Here is a 21,124-nt window from a genome sequence, read left to right on the forward strand (position 1 = left end):
ACATTACACAAGCATATATTTCTGTTAGTAGGGATCTGACATTACACAAGCATATATTTCTGTTAGTAGGGATCTGACATTACACAAGCATATATTTCTGTTAGTAGGGATCTGACATTACACAAGCATATATTTCTGTTAGTAGGGATCTGACATTACACAAGCATATATTTCTGTTAGTAGGGATCTGACATTACACAAGCATATATTTCTGTTAGTAGGGATCTGACATTACACAAGCATATATTTCTGTTAGTAGGGATCTGACATTACACAAGCATATATTTCTGTTAGTAGGGATCTGACATTACACAAGCATATATTTCTGTTAGTAGGGATCTGACATTACACAAGCATATATTTCTGTTAGTAGGGATCTGACATTACACAAGCATATATTTCTGTTAGTAGGGATCTGACATTACACAAGCATATATTTCTGTTAGTAGGGATCTGACATTACACAAGCATATATTTCTGTTAGTAGGGATCTGACATTACACAAGCATATATTTCTGTTAGTAGGGATCTGACATTACACAAGCATACATTTCTATTATTAGATCTAACATTACACAAGCATACATTTCTGTTATTAGACTATCAGAGTGAGTATCAGAGTGAGAGTGAGTATCAGAGTGAGAGTGAGTATCAGAGTGAGAGTGAGTATCAGAGTGAGAGCGAGTATCAGAGTGAGTCTAACACTGCACATTAGGGTTATGAAGTGACTGTAAATATATAAAAGCATTTGCTGTAAATGTGTTAATTGTACCATATTCAAGATTTGTTGCACTGTGAAAGCAGGGAGAATAAATTTACCACAAAAAAAAGACTTGTATACAGTATACAAACTTCCTCTGTAAATGACCTGGTGATGGCTATAGATCTTATCCTGCACTCCTAGCCAGGAATTTATTTTTGATTTCATAAGGTCTTTATCTGCATTTTCAGATTATGGGAGAAACAATACCGTTTTGTTAATTGATCATTATTTATGTCCATTCTTAGACAGTTTTGAGGTATAAGTCACTCACTGAGGTTTGTAAGTTATATTTCATAATAACTCACTTAAATAGATATATAATCATTATCGGATCAGCCATTCCTCATTTGTCAAATACATACTCAAAGGCTAATAATGGAGATATGATTTGTATAACTTGAAGAATGTATTAGAACGATGATCATTAATTACCTTGTGGAAGACCATGTAAAGGTCGTCCAGTTTGCCGTGAAGGTCACCACACACAGTAATCTGTTTGGAGATGGAGATTGTCGCGCGGTTGATGTTACTCTTCTGTTTGAGCAATGTTCGGGTTTCGTGAAGAAGTTGTAACAGGTACTTGGCGTGTAAAAGCTGCAATATTGATTTAAATTCATCAAAAACAATAATCAGTATGAGAAATAAAGCAAATTGGAGACTCAACACGTATCGAAAGCCTCTTATTTCTTGTCAAAGGTATCGCTGTCTAAGATAGGTGTGAGAAGTAAACAACCCCAGGGCATGGGTCCACAGCACTAGATTTCAACAGTAATGTTGTCACTGTGTGGCTTCTGTCTCTGACACAGTGAAAAACTTATGTTGGCATGTGAATTACACCAACAACTACATATCTACTGAAGGAGAGCTCTCAATACTATAAAGTATGTGTATCAAAATGGATCACCAAATATTTCTGTGGAATAAAACGCAACTGATCTTATATATTAATTTGTAATTAAAAGTGTGATCACACCTAATTTTATCATATATATTTTAGAAAAAATATCAGCAACAATTATTTCATATTTTAATATTGGTGTTCATTAATCCCTAGTAGGAGTTTTTTGCATTCAAAAACACTGATGGCTGAGATTATGTAACTTGGAGAAATGACAGCCAAACACTGTAGACAACAATGTTGCTTGTATTAATGAGAGCAGAAACTAACATATATATATATGGCCCTCTTCTCCCTACCTGAATGTGTGACCTATCGCTTTTATTCACTTAAAGAAATTGTAAGGGTGTAAAATCAACAAGTATAGGATTCCCATCCTCAATATACATGTATTTGATTGAAATACAATTAATATGTGACCTTTTAACCTTGACTGATCATGAGTGATGACCTTGGAAGACCTAAGAAAGGGAGACTTACCAGTAAGATTTAAATTGGAATAGAATGATTGTGTGACCTTTGACCTTAATAATATAAGCAAAGACCTTGAACTGAACTCAGCAAGGGAGACATCACCAATAAGATAACACGGCTAATGTGTGACCTTTAACCTTCAAAAATAAACTAATGACCTCTATAACCGAGACAGACAATCACAGACATACATGTACCGGTATATATGTATCTAGCTTGTAGCCGAATGTCTTTTATAGATGTTCACAGAGCTCAGTTTGAGATGATAAGTAGTGGAAATATGTTTCATTTTGACATAAAAGCTTTTCTAACTTTGTTACAGTGAATAATCAAAGCTTTCACTGCCAAAATGACTCAATTATCAGGAAATGTATCACATTACATAAGGCAAAATACCCTCATCTACATGTGAGTGACAATTACTGTCATCAAAGTAGTGAAAACAGCATAAAATGGCTCACTCTGTGTGAAGAAGCTAGTCTATCCCAGTCAAGTGTTCCCTGTGGAGCCAGGATTCAATATGGTGGATGTTAGTGTCTGTAGACATACCTTGAGGCTACCAGGGAGTGATCACCAACAACTCCAAACACATCCAAAGCTTTGTGTGGTGTTATCTTGGCTTTCCCTGCCTACTTATCAGTGCTTCATATCTTTTTAACAAATATTCCCTTTGAAACCTTTTTTTTTGTGTCATAACTTTCATGTTGTATAAACAGCATATTGAATGTACAGTGGTTTGAAGTCTAAACAATATCTATATTTTATAATGTTTGAAGGTACGAATCCTGTACAGTTTTTATCAAGATTGGCTTTGTTTTATATAAACAACAGTGATGTAATTGAATCATTTGGAGCCAATATATCACCCTGGACAAACTCTGACAAAAATATGCTTACTAAGCACACTTTAGTCCAACTCACTGAACCCCTAGCTCACTAAGACTGAGGAACAATTACATAGAGAGGTGCTTAACGACAACCCAACATACAAGTTTGCTATAATGTCACTCATTTAATGTCTACCTCACAATGACGAAGACTGACTTTCTGCCTACTTAGACAGGTGACCACCGACAAGTTTACTATATTCGCTGAAACTCTAGCTCATTAAAAAAACCTTTCAGTCAGCCTGTTGAGACATATTTAGACTATACTTACTTATCTGTCTGTCTGTCTAGTTCACTTAACCCTTTCACCCCTATGTAACTTTAGTAGACTCTACCATGCATTGATATGGATAAGTTCACTATAGTCTACAGTGGTGAAAGGGTTAACTCCTGATCTCACATTAGATTAAGAGAGAACCTCACAGCCTGTGTGGACAAGTCAGATTACTGACAAGATTCTCATCATGTAATTTTTATTTTTATAAAGAGATACAGTGATTCCTTCCATATAACACACATACATGTTTCATTGATAACTGCTGTAACAGCTTTGATAAGTCCTCACACCTGAGGATTTGGCAAAGCAGGTAAAGTTTTCTGATATTGAACATATGTTGCACATATGTGGGTAACATGCTGGGTTTTTTTTATTGGTCAATACACAGGTCATGACCTTTATAAGAACCTTGACCTTTGACAAGCAATGTCACAATTATGCTTTGGAAGCTCCAGTCATGTATTATACTTGGGTTTTCTAGACGGAAGAAAGAAAGGTCCTCAAATTTTTGATGATTAGACATCCTGATTATTTAACTCTTGTTAAGATTAAGAAGACACTGCCATTGACAAAACTTTGTGGAATTTTTTAAAAGGTTTTTGACAGACTTACTGGAGTTAGATTAAGCATAATAATCAACCATTATTCTTTGTCTAGCTAATATCAAAACGAAACTTTATGGATCAATGTGTCCTAAAACCCACACAGAGCTAGGTTGCTTGCATTTCACAAGTTGCATAGAACTGTATGTACCAGTAAGAGCCAAGTGACAGGGTGTTTAAATGTTGTTTAGAGAAATGTGACATAGTGCCAGTTATTGGGATCTAGTTGAAGGATTTTAAGTTTATATAGATATCCAGATTACACAGGTTTGGGTTTACACAGGTCATACTAACAGAGCATTATAATCTTGTCACAGCTGCTAACACGAAGCACAACTAAATGCGTTGCCCTATGGTTGGACAAATATTAGAGATCAAGTAACCAGCTAATGAAGATTGGTTTGTAATCCGTTGCTGTAATGTGCCAGCAGACCCCGGCCATTACTGAGGTCTGTGACTGGCTAGCTTCCATCATTACAAACAGTGATGTATTGACAAGTATTGGTGTCTGTTAGTGCATTCTCCTCGTGCGAAATGCCAACATAGCCCTTGTTTTCCAATATGCATTAAGTTTTTCACCAGAAAGCATTATTGATGTTAAGGAAAAATCTTAAAGCAGTTCATAACTTCAGTAGTTCATTTATTCATCGAATGCCATAATTTTAAGAATATCTGAAAGTCAAGAAACTTTCGAATCTGCAAACTAACTTCAGTGTTTTACGATGGGAGATATATCATTTCATAAATTGACAATCAAAAACAATTATCTTCTTAACAGATTTGCACAGGATCACTAATAAAATAAGTTTTCTACATTATAATATTTATACCTCTGATTATAACATAACCAGTAAGTTAATAACTAGCTGTCATTGTATAGCTTTCATTAGCAACAGAAATTCAAACTACAATTAAATATATGGTGATTTAAAATGATCATGTATGGACAAGTCAGGCACAAAAAAATATTTATAAATTTTTACACATTTCTTAAAAATTGAATTTCTAAAATTTCTGCTTACGACACGTTAAGGTTTTAAGGCTTTCAATGACTGCGACCTAGATAACGTTACTGTTTCAGATTCTTTTCAATAAAAAGTCTACTAAAAGCAGCTGATTCTCAATATAGACCTGTTTCCAGACATCATTAATGACAGAAAAACAGGGAAATAAATGAAGTTATTAACCAAAAGATTTGGTCTCAATTTACTATGTTGCCATTAATAGGATACGGATAAAAAATAAATCAATTGCTTTTTGCCAGAGTGTTAAATTCAAGTGTGCACATTGACTCTCTCTAACAGGGGTTTTTAAGCTCCACAGCACAACTGTAAATTTATGGAGAAAAGAAGCTGTTTCAATCATAGAGATATTGACTTGTGTAAAAACATTGTAGAGTGTTTCATGAGCTTTGTATATTGTGCCCCATACTGTTAGCTTTCTGGATACCAATTCTGTCTCCAATTCTAATACAATTTCTCAGATTGATGAAGAAAGATCAAGTCAGATATAGGCATTGATCTATCCCATCTTAATCACGCACACTTGTGCCAATACCAGTAATTACCCAAGGTAGGGCACATGTTCACAATACCATATGACAACTGCACAGGCCCTCGGCCCCCGGCCACTGGCGTGTACATCTCCGAATTGGATCATATTGATTGGATTCTGGGCCCAGGAACATGGAAATCTCCAACATTTACTTATTTCGCTGAACGGTAATAAGAATCTAACAACATCTTTTTCTGTTATTCGTAAATTGAGAAACCACAGCTAGTTTTCAGTGCCTTTTTGCCTCCATTCTAAAATGAGGCCATCAGTGTTGTCATTGTATGCTGCCTAGAAGTTAATTACATTTGATAGAGTTGGAATTAAACCGGTGTGTTTCTTTCTTTCAATAAGAAGAAACGTCCAATTTAGATGATAAAAACTCCTTTTGCCTGATGTAGAAATTTAGTTAAAGAGTATTTTTGAAAAAATAAGTTCTAGTTAAAGGAACAGTACATAAACTTTGACTCGTTTGCATGGAGAAAATTGTAATACATGTATCTCAATGAATTTATACAAGGTTTCCAACAAATACCGGAGGAAGACTAAATGTGTCACGATACCATTTGGGGCACTGTATCCTCACTTAGTACTAAATGTGCCACGATACCATTTGTGGCACTGTATCCTCACTTAGAACTAAATGTGCCACGATACCATTTGTGGCACTGTATCCTCACTTAGAACTAAATGTGTCACAATACCATTTGTGGCACTGTATCCTCACTTAGAACTAAATGTGCCACGATACCATTTGTGGCACTGTATCCTCACTTAGAACAAAATGTTGGAGGTTTTGTGGTTATGTAACATGTTTTTCGAATTTAAAAAAAATAAAAAATTCCCTCCTGATTTATCTTAATGGAAATTTGTAATTGACTGTGTGTGCATGTTGTTGCCCTTAATTGTTGTTTAGTCCAACAATCGTGAGAGCTTTGTCATGTATTAACTAACCAAGAACACTAATTTGGACCTGTTGCATTGTAGTGAATATTTTATTTATCTTTACAAGAGGCGGATTTGTTTTGATACCATCGTAATATCAAACTCAGACACAATGCTAGCGTTTATTACAAGAGAGAAACATACATAGAAACATAATGGAGAAGGTATAATAAGCAATAAAGATTGGCCCCAACATACAAAACAGGAAACATTTGTAAGACATGAATTTCCCCTTAGTGCTGATTTGGTTAACTTGTAAATAGCAACAGTGATCTTGTTCTAGAACTTGGGAACCTGAAATATGAACTCTTCCAGAGTATTCTCATACTTGACCTATTTTTAACTCTTTCAGCACTGTAGACCATAATGGACTCATCCATATCAATACATGGTAGAGTCTATTAAGTTAGATGGGGGTGAAAGGGTTCAACCTAGATGAAAATCTGTTTAGAAATTAATTCAGTAGAGTCGTGACGGTGAATGTTGGCCCCCACATAAAATAGCAGTGCATTAAAAGTTAAGTCTGTTTCATTGAAAGTTGTAGCACAATCAATTTTCAGATGACATAAAGAGAAAAGAAAAGATTTAAATCAAGGATGATAAAAGGACATAACACAGGGACGTTAATAAAGAATGTACTTTCATTAATGTAAGTTTTAAATATGAGTGGGTCCATTTTACACAGTCTTAATAGAGTGCAAATATTCAGAGGTAATGTAGATTAAATAATGTTTTTTACCTGAAACAGTGTTTTTAAACAATTCTGACCATTTATCATACTTTGGAGTTATGTAGAGAGTTATATTTGGCACCTCAATATCCCTGGTGTCATGCATAAAATTTACCTCCTGCATAAAAGGTATCTGCCAAATCCCAGCACCCAGCACCAGCAAAAAGATAGTACAATATTGATTTTTTGGCTAAATGGAACCAAAATAATACAGAAAAGGTAAATCCATGCTCATGATTTCTTGATAAGCAACATATCCAGTAAATAAGTTCTCCAGATCATCCAAGCTAATGGATCAAGCAGTCAGCATACCAAACAGGTAATACCTGTATTTATCATTAGGCCACTAGAACTGATGATAACAACAGGCTACACAATGATGTGGTGACCATGTCCAATCAATATGTGCCCCACCCTTTTTCTGGTGTTTGTGTCTGATCCTTCACTATGAAATACTGACACAACAGTCAACAGTTACTTTTTGGAAGTTTTTTTTTTAATGTTCAGCAAAATTGAAATTATTCCTGAATTGCTTAGCAATAATTTTTGTTGAATGAAGTAAGGTCAGTTCAGGCAGCCTAGTCGTCATTTAACTGATTTCAGGTAAAGACTTTGGTGTTTCGGTGATCACATTCAGATATAAACGTTAGATTAACATTTAACTGATGTCAGGTAATTAAAGACTTTGGTGTTTTGGTGATCACATTCAGACATAAACATTAGATTAACATTGCAGCAGGAGGTTTTGAAGTTTACCTTTTTTGTTTTGAAAGACTGTATAAGGTCCTGGAGTTGTGATTGGTTGAGGGGAAATGTAAGGTGCATTCCGTTGTAATGGGACCCGACCTCAATATCATTGGGGTTACTGAGCAGGAGGAGGCCAGCATCTTCGGCTTCCAATGTTCTAACATCTGAAACAATGTCATAAAACAAATAAAAACATGCATTAAGGAAATTTCAAACAATCTTCTTAAACTATGAAAAGTTAATTTGATTATTACTCTACTTGCCAGAGTAGAAAATATCGTGTAAAGTTGGAACATTTTTATACAGTGGAGGTTCTGACTCTTGCACTTTGAATTAAAACATCAAATCATGTTGTACAGTTCGCAACGGTCAGTCAAGCAGCAAGCTTTGCAATAACACAATTGTCAATTAAACTAATAAAACTAAATATTACTGAAAATGGCTGTTTTCTTAAAACAATCTAACATCAACATCCTCCTTAGAGGCAGAGAACAAAACATCTGATTCCTCATTTTGGTATCGCTACATTGTGATCCCCTTCTCTATGGTATGTTTTTTACGTCATTCTCTATCTTGCAAAACCATTCCTTTGGGTATTTCTTTCTCTCTATCATTTCCTTCTATTCCCCCCACCATTCTAACCGATACCCAATGTCATATTTAATGGTTTCCCATTCCACAACTAGCTTATTCCTGGCTGTCAATAAGTGGGTGTCTTTCAAGTTATCCAGTAAGGATTAGATTGTATTGTTTTTAACCATTTGGCTGGTCCAAAATCTGTATATATGAACCTATAAATTGTCTGATGAGACAAAGAAATAGGATACATAAGAAAGCCAGACATACTGACAAAATAGAGCATTGGAATAAATATAAGCAAATAAGGAATGCTGTTATTAATCAGGTAAGAGATGCAAAACATTATTATCTTGATAAACTTCAAAAGTCTCTAAGTACTAAATCTTTGCCCCCTAATAAATGGTGGAAAATTGCTAAATCCATAACTAATTTTAACAATAAAACTGAACCGATTCCACCATTGAATGTTAATAATACACTGATTCAACATCCAACTGATAAAGCTGAAGCCCTTAATGACTATTTTACTTCTATAGCCACAACATCAGATACACTTGCTGAACCTCCAGTATTAGATATTTCCACTCTATCAAAGTTAGAAAACATAATAATCTCTGAGCAAGATGTTGATGATCAAATTACTATATTAAATGAAAATAAACCAGCAGGACCTGATGGCATATTACCTAAAGTCATAAAAAAGTTAAAACCTTCCTTAATACTCCCACTTACAATTTTATTTAACAAAACTATATCTAACGGGTGCATACCTGGGCCATGGAAGATGGCTAATGTTAGTGCTGTATACAAAGGGAATGGTTTAAAAAATAATTATTCCAATTATCGACCAATATCTGTAACATCATGTTTTAGTAAAATCCTAGAAAAAATTATATTCAAATATTTATATAACTATTTAACAACTAATAATATACTTTCCAAGGACCAATCAGGTTTTAAACCAGGTGATTCAACAGTAAACCAACTTCTCTCTATATACCACACCATAATTAGCAACCTGGATAAAGGGAAAGAACTAAGGTTTGTATTCTGCGACATCAGCAAGGCCTTTGATAGAGTTTGGCACAAAGGGTTACTACATAAACTAAAAGCATATGGTATATCGGGCAATGTTTTTAACTGGTTTGAGAATTATCTTGAAGATAGAAAGCAGAGAGTTCTATCTGAAGGTCATTTTTCTACTTTTAGGGTTGTTAATGCCGGTGTTCCTCAGGGATCAGTTCTCGGTCCTTTTTTATTTCTATTATACATTAATGACATCACTGATATAGTCCAGAGTAACATTAAGCTGTTTGCAGACGATACATCATTATATGTCATCGTAGACGAAAACCCACAACTAGCAGCAGATTATCTTAACCAAGACCTAGATAGAATTAACAACTGGGCTAGTACATGGGACATTAAATTTAACCCCTCTAAAACCAAATCATTAATTTTTTCTAGAAAAAAAGAACCTATCCATCCTCTAATTAATTTCTCTAATACTTGTGTAGATAATGCCCATGATCACAAACATCTTGGATTAACTTTTTCTGAAGATGGCACTTGGTCTACCCATGTTCAATTAATATATGAAAAGGCTAGTAAAAGAATAACAATACTTAGGTATCTGAAATATAAGATTGATAGGAAATCACTATGCAAAATATATACAACATTTATCCGCCCAGTGCTTGAATATGCAGATATTGTCTGGGACAACTGCTCTGACAATCTTAAAAATTTATTAGAATCTGTACAACTAGAAGCTGCAAGGATTATCACAGGTCTAAGGAAAGGTACATCACACCAAACTCTATATAAAGAACTAGGTTGGGAATCCCTGTCTGATCGAAGGATGAACCATAAGCTAACTCAGATGTATAAAATAACTAACAATTTATCACCCACATACCTCCATGACATAATTGATCCTCTTACTCATAACCCAGAAAATGATAGGTATACTCTAAGAAATGTAAGAATGTTTAACCCACCACTATGTCGTACAGAATCCTATGCTAAAAGCTTCTTCCCAGTAATGTGCAACAAGTTCAATGGACTTGAAAATGATATAGTACATTCCCCTACTCTTAATAAATTTAAGGCCAAGGTGTATAATAAAATATGTTGTAATAATGATATCTCGGATGTATTTAAAAATTGTGAAAGCAGAAAGGATAACATAATCCTATGTCAACTGAGAAATGAGGCGAGTAACCTGAACTATGATCTATTCAAAGATCACTTGAAAGAGTCTCCATCTTGTCTGTGTGGTGATGCTTATGAAACTGCTACACATTATCTTTCACAATGTCCAATGTATACTAATGAGAGACAAACTTTAATAAATGAGATTTTTGAAGTGTGTCCGGTTAATCTTGATACTAAAACACTTCTTAATGGAAGCACTGTGTTAAACAATACTGAAAATAAATCTATACTTGATAGTGTTCTAAAATATATATACAACACAAGAAGACTTGTTTAACTAATTAAAACAATCTATAAATTTTGTTATATATAGTCATAAATGATAAAATTACTGTCCTTAAACCATTATGTGATTCTACTGATTGTTATATTTACATTGATGTTTTAATATTATACACCTAAGGGATTAAGCTTTGTAAGCTGTTTTTACTGATGGGTGCAATAAAGTAAAACATAAATGTGCTAAGTTTGAATGCTTAGTGTTCTGTGGTTTAATCTGGATTCTTCTCGAGTGGATGATATGTGAACGGTAAAGGCCGTTAGAGACTTTTTGTCTGAAACTCGATGGGATGAAAGATTTACACATAGAACACTGGCAATACATCTTACACATATACTACATTATCAAAATCTTCTAGCTGAATTGCCTCATTTTATTTTTTCATATTTTGATGTTGTTGTATCCCTTACTTTTTATCACTCCTACCAATGATATATATATTGATACTAAATGGTTCTATACTTCTAACTACTTCATGCAACAGCAGCAGGGTATGAACAGGGGGCACTAATGACTTGCAAAACAAAAAACAAAAAAACAATTGTAGCAATTTCTCTGTTTAATATATCATTAGGGCATTGCTTTCCTATTACTAATTAATTATGACTGACTTTTTAATATGAGCATTGTATAGCTAAAAATATCAATTAAATATTTATATGTAATTGAAACATACATGGAATTATCTCCCCTATACCATCTTATATATATATATATATGTCTATGCTACCTATTATATATGATTTGCATCAATATTTTCTTACAAACCATTTCATTCATCTTTGTCTTTGTCATGTCAACCTAAGGAGAGAACTTATATAGGCCTAGCCTGCTGTTCAATCCTATTGTTTAATCAATAAAATATGATGAAATAAAAAAAAATATAAATTGTCTGCTGAGCTATCAGACTAGGTTGCTGTACCCCAATATATAGACATTAACTGCTGCTGTCTTCCAGATGAGAAACAAATTATGGAGCAGTCTTCATGACATTGTATCGGCCTTAGTTCAAATGGTTCATCAAAACATGTATTTAGTTTTGAATGAAGATCCAGAAATAATAAAATTGTCTACAAAGTCCTGTATTGTGGTGTGAGATTTGGTTACAAAGTATGTATTGTGGTGTGAGATTTGGTTACAAAGTTCTGTATTGTGGTGTGAGATTTGGTTACAAAGTCCTGTATTGTGGTGCGAGATTTGGTGTTTTCTGTGTAGTCCACAATATAGGATTGTGGGTCCCAGATCTTTTGAGTGGTTAACTGCACAGATATAGGTTAACTGGTTATAAACATGTCGGTCAATGTCTTGGAGTGTTCTGTCACTTAATATAAACATAATGGTCAATGTCTTGGAGTGTTCAGTCACTTGTTATAAACATGGTGGTCAATGTATTGGAGTGTTCTGTCTCTTGTTATAAACATGGTGGTCAATGTATTGGAGTGTTCTGTCTCTTGTTATAAACATGATGGTCAATGTCTTGGAGTGTTCTGTCACTTGTTAAAAACATGGTGGTTAATGTCTTGGAGTGTTCTGTCTCTTGTTATAAACATGGAGGTCAATGTCTTGGAGTGTTCTGTCACTTGTTATAAACATGATGGTCAATGTCTTGGGGTGTTCTGTCACTTGTTATAAACATGGTGGTCATTGCCATTAAGTGTTCTGTCACTTAATATAAACATGATGGTCAATGTCTTGGAGTATTCTGTGATTTGTTATAAACATGGTGGTCATTGCCTTTAAGTGTTCTGTCGCTTAATATAATTATGATGGTCAATGTCTTGGAGTGTTCTGTCTCTTGTTATAAACATTATGGTCAATGTCTTGGAGTGTTCTGTCACTTGTTATAAACATAATGGTCAATGTCTTGGAGTGTTCAGTCACTTGTTATAAACATGGTGGTCAATGTCTTGGATTGTTCTGTCTCTTGTTATAAACATGGTGGTCAATGTATTGGAGTGTTCTGTCTCTTGTTATAAACATGGTGGTCAATGTATTGGAGTGTTCTGTCTCTTGTTATAAACATGGTGGTCAATGTCTTGGAGGGTTCTGTCTCTTGTTATAAACATGGTGGTCAATGTATTGGAGTGTTCTGTCTCTTGTTATAAACATGATGGTCAATGTCTTGGAGTGTTCTGTCACTTGTTATAAACATGATGGTCAATGTCTTGGAGTGTTCTGTCACTTGTTATAAACATGGTGGTTAATGTATTGGAGTGTTCTGTCTCTTGTTATAAACATGGTGGTCAATGTCTTGGAGGGTTCTGTCTCTTGTTATAAACATGGTGGTCAATGTCTTGGAGGGTTCTGTCTCTTGTTATAAACATGGTGGTCAATGTCTTGGAGTGTTTTGTCTCTTAATTTAAACATGATGGTCAATGTCTTGGGGTGTTCTGTCACTTGTTATAAACATGGTGGTCATTGCCATTAAGTGTTCTGTCACTTAATATAAACATGATGGTCAATGTCTTGGAGTATTCTGTAATTTGTTATAAACATGGTGGTCATTGCCTTTAAGTGTTCTGTCACTTAATATAATTATGATGGTCAATGTCTTGGAGTGTTCTGTCACTTGTTATAAACATGATGGTCAATGTGTTGGAGTGTTCAGTCACTTGTTATAAACATGGTGGTCAATGGCTTGGAGTGTTTTGTCTCTTAATTTAAACATGATGGTCAATGTCTTGGGGTGTTCTGTCACTTGTTATAAACATGGTGGTCATTGCCTTTAAGTGTTCTGTCACTTAATATAAACATGATGGTCAATGTCTTGGAGTATTCTGTCATTTGTTATAAATATGGTGGTCAATGTCTTGGAGTATTCTGTCATTTGTTATAAACATGGTGGTCAATGTATTGGAGTGTTTTGTCTCTTGTTATAAACATGTCGGTCAATGTCTTGGAGTGTTCAGTCACTTGTTATAAACAGGTGGTAAATGTCTTGGAGTGTTTTGTCTCTTGTTATAAACAGTTGGTAAATGTATTGGAGTGTTCTGTCACTTGTTATAAACATGGTGGTCAATTTATTGGAGTGTTCTGTCTCTTGTTATAAACATGATGGTCATGTCTTGGAGTGTTCTGTCACTTGTTATAAACAGGTGGTAACTGTCTTGGAGTGTTTTGTCTCTTGTTATAAACAGTTGGTAAATGTATTGGGGTGGTCTGTCACTTGTTATAAACATGGTGGTCAATGTATTGGAGTGTTCTGTCTCTTGTTATAAACATGTCGGTCAATGTCTTGGAGTGTTCAGTCACTTGTTATAAACAGGTGGTAACTGTCTTGGAGTGTTTTGTCTCTTGTTATAAACAGGTGGTAAAAGTATTGGAGTGTTCTGTCACTTGTTATAAACATGGTGGTCAATGTATTGGAGTGTTCTGTCTCTTGTTATAAACATGGTGGTCAATGTCTTGGAGTGTTCTGTCACTTGTTATAAACATGGTGGTTAATGTATTGGAGTGTTCTGTCTCTTGTTATAAACATGGTGGTAAATGTCTTGGAGTGTTCAGTCACTTGTTATAAAGGTGGTGGTCAATGTCTTGGAGTGTTCAGTCACTTGTTATAAACATGGTGGTTAATGTATTGGAGTGTTCTGTCACTTGTTATAAACATGGTGGTCAATGTATTGGAGTGTTCTGTCTCTTAATATGAACATGGTGGTTAATGTCTTGGAGTGTTCTGTCACTTGTTATAAACATGGTGGTTTATGCCTTTGAGTGTTTTGTAGTGGTTTGGAGTGTTTTGGAGTGGTTTGGAGTGTTTTGACCTTTGTTGTAAGCATGGTGGTCAATGATTGGACTAGGTATCCGCTGCCTCTATTAGATTGTGCTTCAATATTGATGGCTGTGAGATTTTTGACCTATGACCATTTCGTTTAGCTAAACGTTAAAATTCACTTTAATAGGACACACTTTCTTCAACTCCTAGGAACTCTTCAAAACATGTTAAAAAAAAAAATCATATTCAGAGACAGCACTGTCAAATAAAACACTAGTCTTTCTTCATGATCAGGGAGCATTTTATCATGCAGGTAGCTATCCCCTGTCACTACAAATCCCACATGTTATGTAGTTTTAAATCCAATTTTGAATTGATTCAAATTGTTTTGTTTGCTGCTTATGTTTCAGATGGAGAATACAGAATCTGTCAAATTTCTACATTTGATTATAAGATGCAGATCACAACATATTTTGTTATAGAACAAGGCATCATTTATAAATTGTCACAAAGCTCTTAATTTCATCCTCAAAAAATGCTTAATGGTTTCCTCTGTTTCAATTAGAATTATGCAGTGGACTCTTTTTTTTTTTTTATCTCAATCCAATCAGCATCTGCTCAAAGTTAATAATGTTGAAAGGGTGACAAGGTGATTTAATTCCTTAAACAGGTAATGATGTGAAAATGTCCAATTACGTTGAGCAATTAGTTTTGTCAAGATAAGCTCTCTTTGACATCTCAGAACGCTGTCAAGAGATTTTGATTGAGATTATGATTTCGAAATTCCAGGTTTTTAGCATTGATTGTCAGAAGTGGGCTGATGTGACATTGATTGAATCCAGCTGATAATTACACGATGTATGGAGCAAATCTCATTGCTTCAGGCCATGGAAGGAGGCCATGGACGGCAGCGACAGAGAGAAGCCAGAGAGGAGCTATAACACTATATAATCTGGGTTTCACTTCCCTCAAGTCATGTGTTGAATTCTTAAAATAAGTAGGAGGCCACTGGAAACAAAATACCAGTGAAACATTCGGTTACTTTGGACGGAGGAGTTGTCTTGCCATCAGGGACAATTAGAAATTATGTTCCATTTAATTATTATGATGGGCAATGAAAAAAAAGTAATTAGGTCACGAAAAATATGGTGTATTATGACAATGGTTCAACCCTTCCTACAGAAAGCTTGAGGAGATAAATCAAAGGTCATGTTCACTGGCCTGTCTGTCATAGGCCTTTCTCAGTGTGTTAACGAGGCTATACCACTTCCTCAATACACAATTTACGAGTTTACCTGACGTTAAACCGAGAATGGTGTTACTAGACAACAGATAATATTTGAAGCAGACTGCCCGGACAGGATTTAAAACCAATTGAACCCAGTTTGTCAGATCACTGGATGTGCTTTGACTGGGGGATCGTGTAAGTGGGGCGTACTTTAATGTAAGGATGACTGTCAATGCTATGAAAGAAACACCATAAAAATCACAATACATCCAATTTCTGTCGGGGGATAAAAGTCTATACCGCTAAAGTGTTTGTGATTCGGGGAGACAGGGATCACAGAATCAGTACACTGTGGGAGTATTACACTTTGGTAACACATTCTTTATATATAAATGAAAAAATGGTGGGAACTCAATTTTCTTAATATTAACCTATGAATATTCAAAGTAGTTGAGTACCTGTAGACATGACTACAGCAATGCTAGCTGAGTACCTGTAGACATGACAACAGCAATGCCAGCTGAGTACCTGTAGACAAGACTACAGCAATGCCAGCTGAGTACCTGTAGACATGACCACAGCAATGCCAGCTGAGTACCTGTAGACATGACTACAGCAATGCCATCTGAGTACCTGTAGACATGACTACAGCAATGCCAGCTGAGTACCTGTAGACAAGACTACAGCAATGTCAGCTGAGTACCTGTAGACATGACTACAGCAATGCCAGCTGAGTACCTATAAAAATGACTACAGCAATGCCAGCTGAGGACCTGTAGACATGACTACAGCAATGCCAGCTGAGTACCTATAGAAATGACTACAGCAATGCCAGCCAAGGACCTGTAGACATGACTACAGCAATGCCAGCTGAGTACCTGTAGACAAGACTACAGCAATGTCAGCTGAGTACCTGTAGACATGACTACAGCAATGCAAGCTGAGTACCTGTAGACATGACAACAGCTATGCCAGCTGAGTACCTGTAGACATTACCACAACAATGCCAGCTGAGTACCTGTAGACATGACTACAGCAATGCAAGCTGAGTACCTGTAGACATGACAACAGCTATGCCAGCTGAGTACCTGTAGACATTACCACAACAATGCCAGCTGAGTACCTGTAGACATGACAACAGCAATGCCAGCTGAGTAGCTGTAGACATGACCACAACAATGCCAGCTGAGTCCCTGTAGACATGACAACAGCAATGCCAGCTGAGTACCTGTAGACATGACTACAGCAATGCCAGCTGAGTACCTGTAGACATGACTACATCAATCAATGGTCTGACTTGTTGTTCCAATACACTTGTGTTCTGTTAAATCTGTCACAAATTAGTTTCTCAAAGAAATTAATAAACTGCTTCTTTGGGTTTATTTCCAAATGATCAGAGATTGAAGTAAAAGAGTGTTGTGTTTGTACTTGGTGACAATTTTAAAGACACCCATAATGTGACTCAGCAGATTCATTATTGACATCATTTTACAATCACAATAGCACATCTTCTCAGAGTGAAAACATTTCTAACAAGTCACTTTTTCCGCTAAGAAAGGGTATACTGACCACAGTTAATTGGACGCCTGTTATTGTCTGACAAAGCCCGCAATATTTTCGGCTGACCGGTCCTATCTGGCTTCATCTGTTTCAACATGTCTGCGAAAAAGTTGTACAACTGGAAGAAAAAAGAAAAATCTATGAAAACAAATTAATATTAAAAAAAAATGGCTAATTCTTTCAGCCATATTTGGTCTATTAGTGTCCTTCCCATGTAAGCACTTTTTTTTTCCTGGTCAGAGGGACCCACTAATATTTACTGACTAAATTGAAAAAAGTGTCAACCCTTTTCCTTTCGGGTTATAAGGTTTTGCAATCACTCTAAATTTCTCCAGTTGCAAAGCACCCAGGGTGATTTTTTATCAAATATGGTATCTCCTATGATAACCAAACTTAAATCCATTCACACATACATTTCATGATAACTTCCTTAGGGAACACAACTTCATGAGTAATTTAATGTACATCAGACAGCGATGTCATACAAAGATTTATATGAAATTGTTATGGTATTTTACACTAACCTTGAGCTGGTTCTGTTCCCCTGAATACTCAATGGACTGAAATATATTCCAAGTGCATCGTCGCCGCATCTCCAGGCGTGCCATATAGCGGCGATACCATTTCTGTATCAAAATGGCTGATCGAATCACTGAAATATTACAGGAGACATAAGATTAGAGAGGTCAATTAAAACCTGTTAATATTCGATAGATTTCACAAACATCACATACATTTACAGTGTGTGGTATTAACAGGTCAGTTTAATACTTTATCTTGCTTAAACCCCTGTCACAGTAGGGCCACGTTCCCACGGTGTCCAAGAAAAATCCAGAATGCCGATCTGCGTGCAGTGGAATCGAAAGCATTGCCTCGGCAACGCAGTGTTATCGCCAGTGAACGCGGTGGGATCGCATAGAACGCCGAGCGACGGCGCACACTTTGAGCATACCCAAAACAAACGCCGTCGCTCGGCATTCTGATAAGAGCCCAATGGGATCGCCGTGAGGTTGCCGTAACAGCGCAGTTAGCCTCCTACAACGCCACAGGATTGCCGCAGGCGCACACAGAGGTCGTAGTGCGAATGCAATGGTTATTGATGGCCCTTGCACGGCGATCGTACGGCATTCTCTGAGATGACACTGCGTCTCTACCGCGCTTATACGCGCTGTGACAACTCGATACACGCAGTGGAAGTGCCATGAGAGCACCATGAGAGCGCAGACAATCGCCAACTAGAACTCCGTAGGAACGTGGTAGAATGCCATTGAGCTCCGTAGAAATGCCAAGGTTGCCATGAAAAGCTGTGACATTGCCATCTTCATGAAAAGTATCAATTTTTCCTGCGATCTCACGGTGCTCTTTGAAATTTAACAACGCTGTGCAATCGCAGTGGCAATGCGGCTAGGTGTGACAGGGGCTTTACATAACCACATCCCTAGCAACATGGGGAAGTAACCATCTGCCCTGACAACAAGGAGAGTTAACTCTCTCTGACAAATGATAAAGCAACCATCTTGTCTAATAAACAAGGGAATGCAACCTCTTTACTGAAAAGGAAATGTGGCCACTTTTCCTGACAAGAAGTCAGCATCTTTCGTGACAACAGGGAGAACTAGCAATCTTCCTTGACAACTAGAAGAGATAGCTATATTCCCTGACAACAAGGAAAGTTTGTCATTTTCCCCATAAAAATGAATGTCAACCATATTCCCCGACAATATTGGAAGATGAACTGGTTGTCCTAGAGAACAGATCAAGAAAAGAAAACCACCCTTCCTGACCAAAAGATCATTTTACTGCAATAAACATGTGACTTTCTTATTTGTTCAATTATACCAGTTTTGCAAGTTGGATGTATTTGAGACGACATGTTAATTAGGAGAAAGGGTTGCCATAGCAACAAGATTCAAGCTATATGATCACTTGACATTTTCTCACTTTAATTAAAAAATCTGGTAAAGTCATTCTGTCTGTCTGAAGATTTCCCACAGATCATTGCCTCTCTCACTTTCCTGTGTATTCCATTCATTAGCAACGTACACGCTTATTCCCGCTGTAATAAAAAACCTGAAATTCTTCTGTTCACATCTTTCTGAGAAGAGATTAATATTAACATTTATTGATATTGCACCTGTTAACTTACCCATATCGAGATGATGTTTGTGATGATGCTTGACCCATAAAAATAGATGTTTGAGGTGATATTTGCCGTCTTTCACCGAGACCCAAATGTTTACAAAAAAAATGAAAATTTTATTTTCTCATTTTCCTAATTCCCCTTCCTTATTTAGAAGACTACTTTCTCAATCTTCTCAATTGGTCATCAACAAAACAGGATAAGGAAAACGAAAACGGGCCATATCTATAAATGAACCTCTAGACAGAATCTCTAACCAACTAAGCCATCTGGTCACTGGTCTTTACTTGGTGTAGTCTCAACACAAGTAAATGAATATGTAATTCAAATATATTGTGTATAGCATAATTAGCTCTGCAATGCCCCTGACACAAATTTCTAGATTGACGTTATCCCAAGGAATCCAGGAGGGACATACAGCATTTGATTAGCTGTTGCCGAGGTTACATACAATAGGAAATTTGAAGCCACACATCATGCGTCACTCTCTAGGGTCTTTAATACAATTAATGAAAAGTCTAGAGAGGCTGGCATCATTGTTGGTCCTTAACATCTGAAATCCTGGGAACAACCAATTGATTATAAGTACAGCAGTGACACTGTGGATGGAAATAAATGTCCCTTGTTGACAAGCAACCTATTAGTGTTTATAGAAATTGTGTTAACATGCTGTTGTTTCCCTCTTGATAGTTATATATACATATGATCATTACATGAGGAGAACACGAACAACTCGGGCAACATCTCCTCTCCATGCCCAGCAACACTACTGGTCAACAAAACACATCCAACAATCATGACTCTAGACCTTATGGTTCTTTAGATAATGGACACACAATGGATGCTGGACATCCTGTTTAAGTGGACTATTATGAAACAGAAATAAAACTAAAACTTGTTATTTGACTCTATCTGTGTCGTTTCTGGTACTTATCAAGTTTGAAAGTTCAGAGGAAAGATATAGGATTTGCTTTTTATGCCCATATCTTATATGCAATGGGAATAGCAGAATGTTTGAAGTTTTCCCTAACTCATACTGAGACCTGACACAGCACGTACATTATATCAGAGAATTACAGACAGGTTATTGAATTAAAATTTTCAGACATGAAACCCCAAGGATGAAATGATATAATTACATTTCGGGCCTAAACCATCATTCTGTACATTTCAGTAAAGTTAGACAGCCAGTTTGATATCTGAATCAATTCTGCCTTGTTTTGTTCCATTCATGAGATTTTGGATTTGATCACAATGAAATTTCTGAACATCAGCACTAAAAACAGAATCAGCACCCTCATTTGTGTCTCTCTTGATTTATATTTCAAAAAGCCTTTTTTTTTTCTTTTTTTTTTTGTAAAATAAAAGAATTTCGTAACAAAACCCATAACTTGTGAAATGTCGCTAGTGCAGTTAAGGTCAAGCATACCACTGAATCAGTAAAAACACAAAGAAGAGTTCCACTCATAGATTGGTTTAGTTTGGTTTAATTTTATTTAACGTGCTAATAACGTGCTTGCCTCCCTGTGATAGC

The 21,124-nt window shown here is 36.0% G+C and overlaps 1 protein-coding gene across 1 annotated transcript in view; it reads right to left on the minus strand.

Annotated features, from left to right (window-relative positions):
* The window catches only part of LOC110457245 (serine/threonine-protein phosphatase with EF-hands 2-like), a 53,591-nt gene that overhangs the window by 15,586 nt on the left and 16,881 nt on the right, over positions 1–21,124 (minus strand). The window contains exons 2-5 of the mRNA XM_021508430.1: positions 17,975–18,102; positions 17,460–17,568; positions 7,884–8,038; positions 1,196–1,357 (exon numbers count right to left, since the gene is read on the minus strand). Coding sequence (XP_021364105.1) covers positions 1,196–1,357; positions 7,884–8,038; positions 17,460–17,568; positions 17,975–18,102 — 554 coding nt within the window. The remainder of the gene's footprint in view (positions 1–1,195; positions 1,358–7,883; positions 8,039–17,459; positions 17,569–17,974; positions 18,103–21,124) is intronic.

The sequence above is a fragment of the Mizuhopecten yessoensis genome, unplaced genomic scaffold (genome assembly GCF_002113885.1).
Source record: "Mizuhopecten yessoensis strain PY_sf001 unplaced genomic scaffold, ASM211388v2 scaffold9049, whole genome shotgun sequence".
Taxonomy (NCBI): domain Eukaryota; kingdom Metazoa; phylum Mollusca; class Bivalvia; order Pectinida; family Pectinidae; genus Mizuhopecten; species Mizuhopecten yessoensis.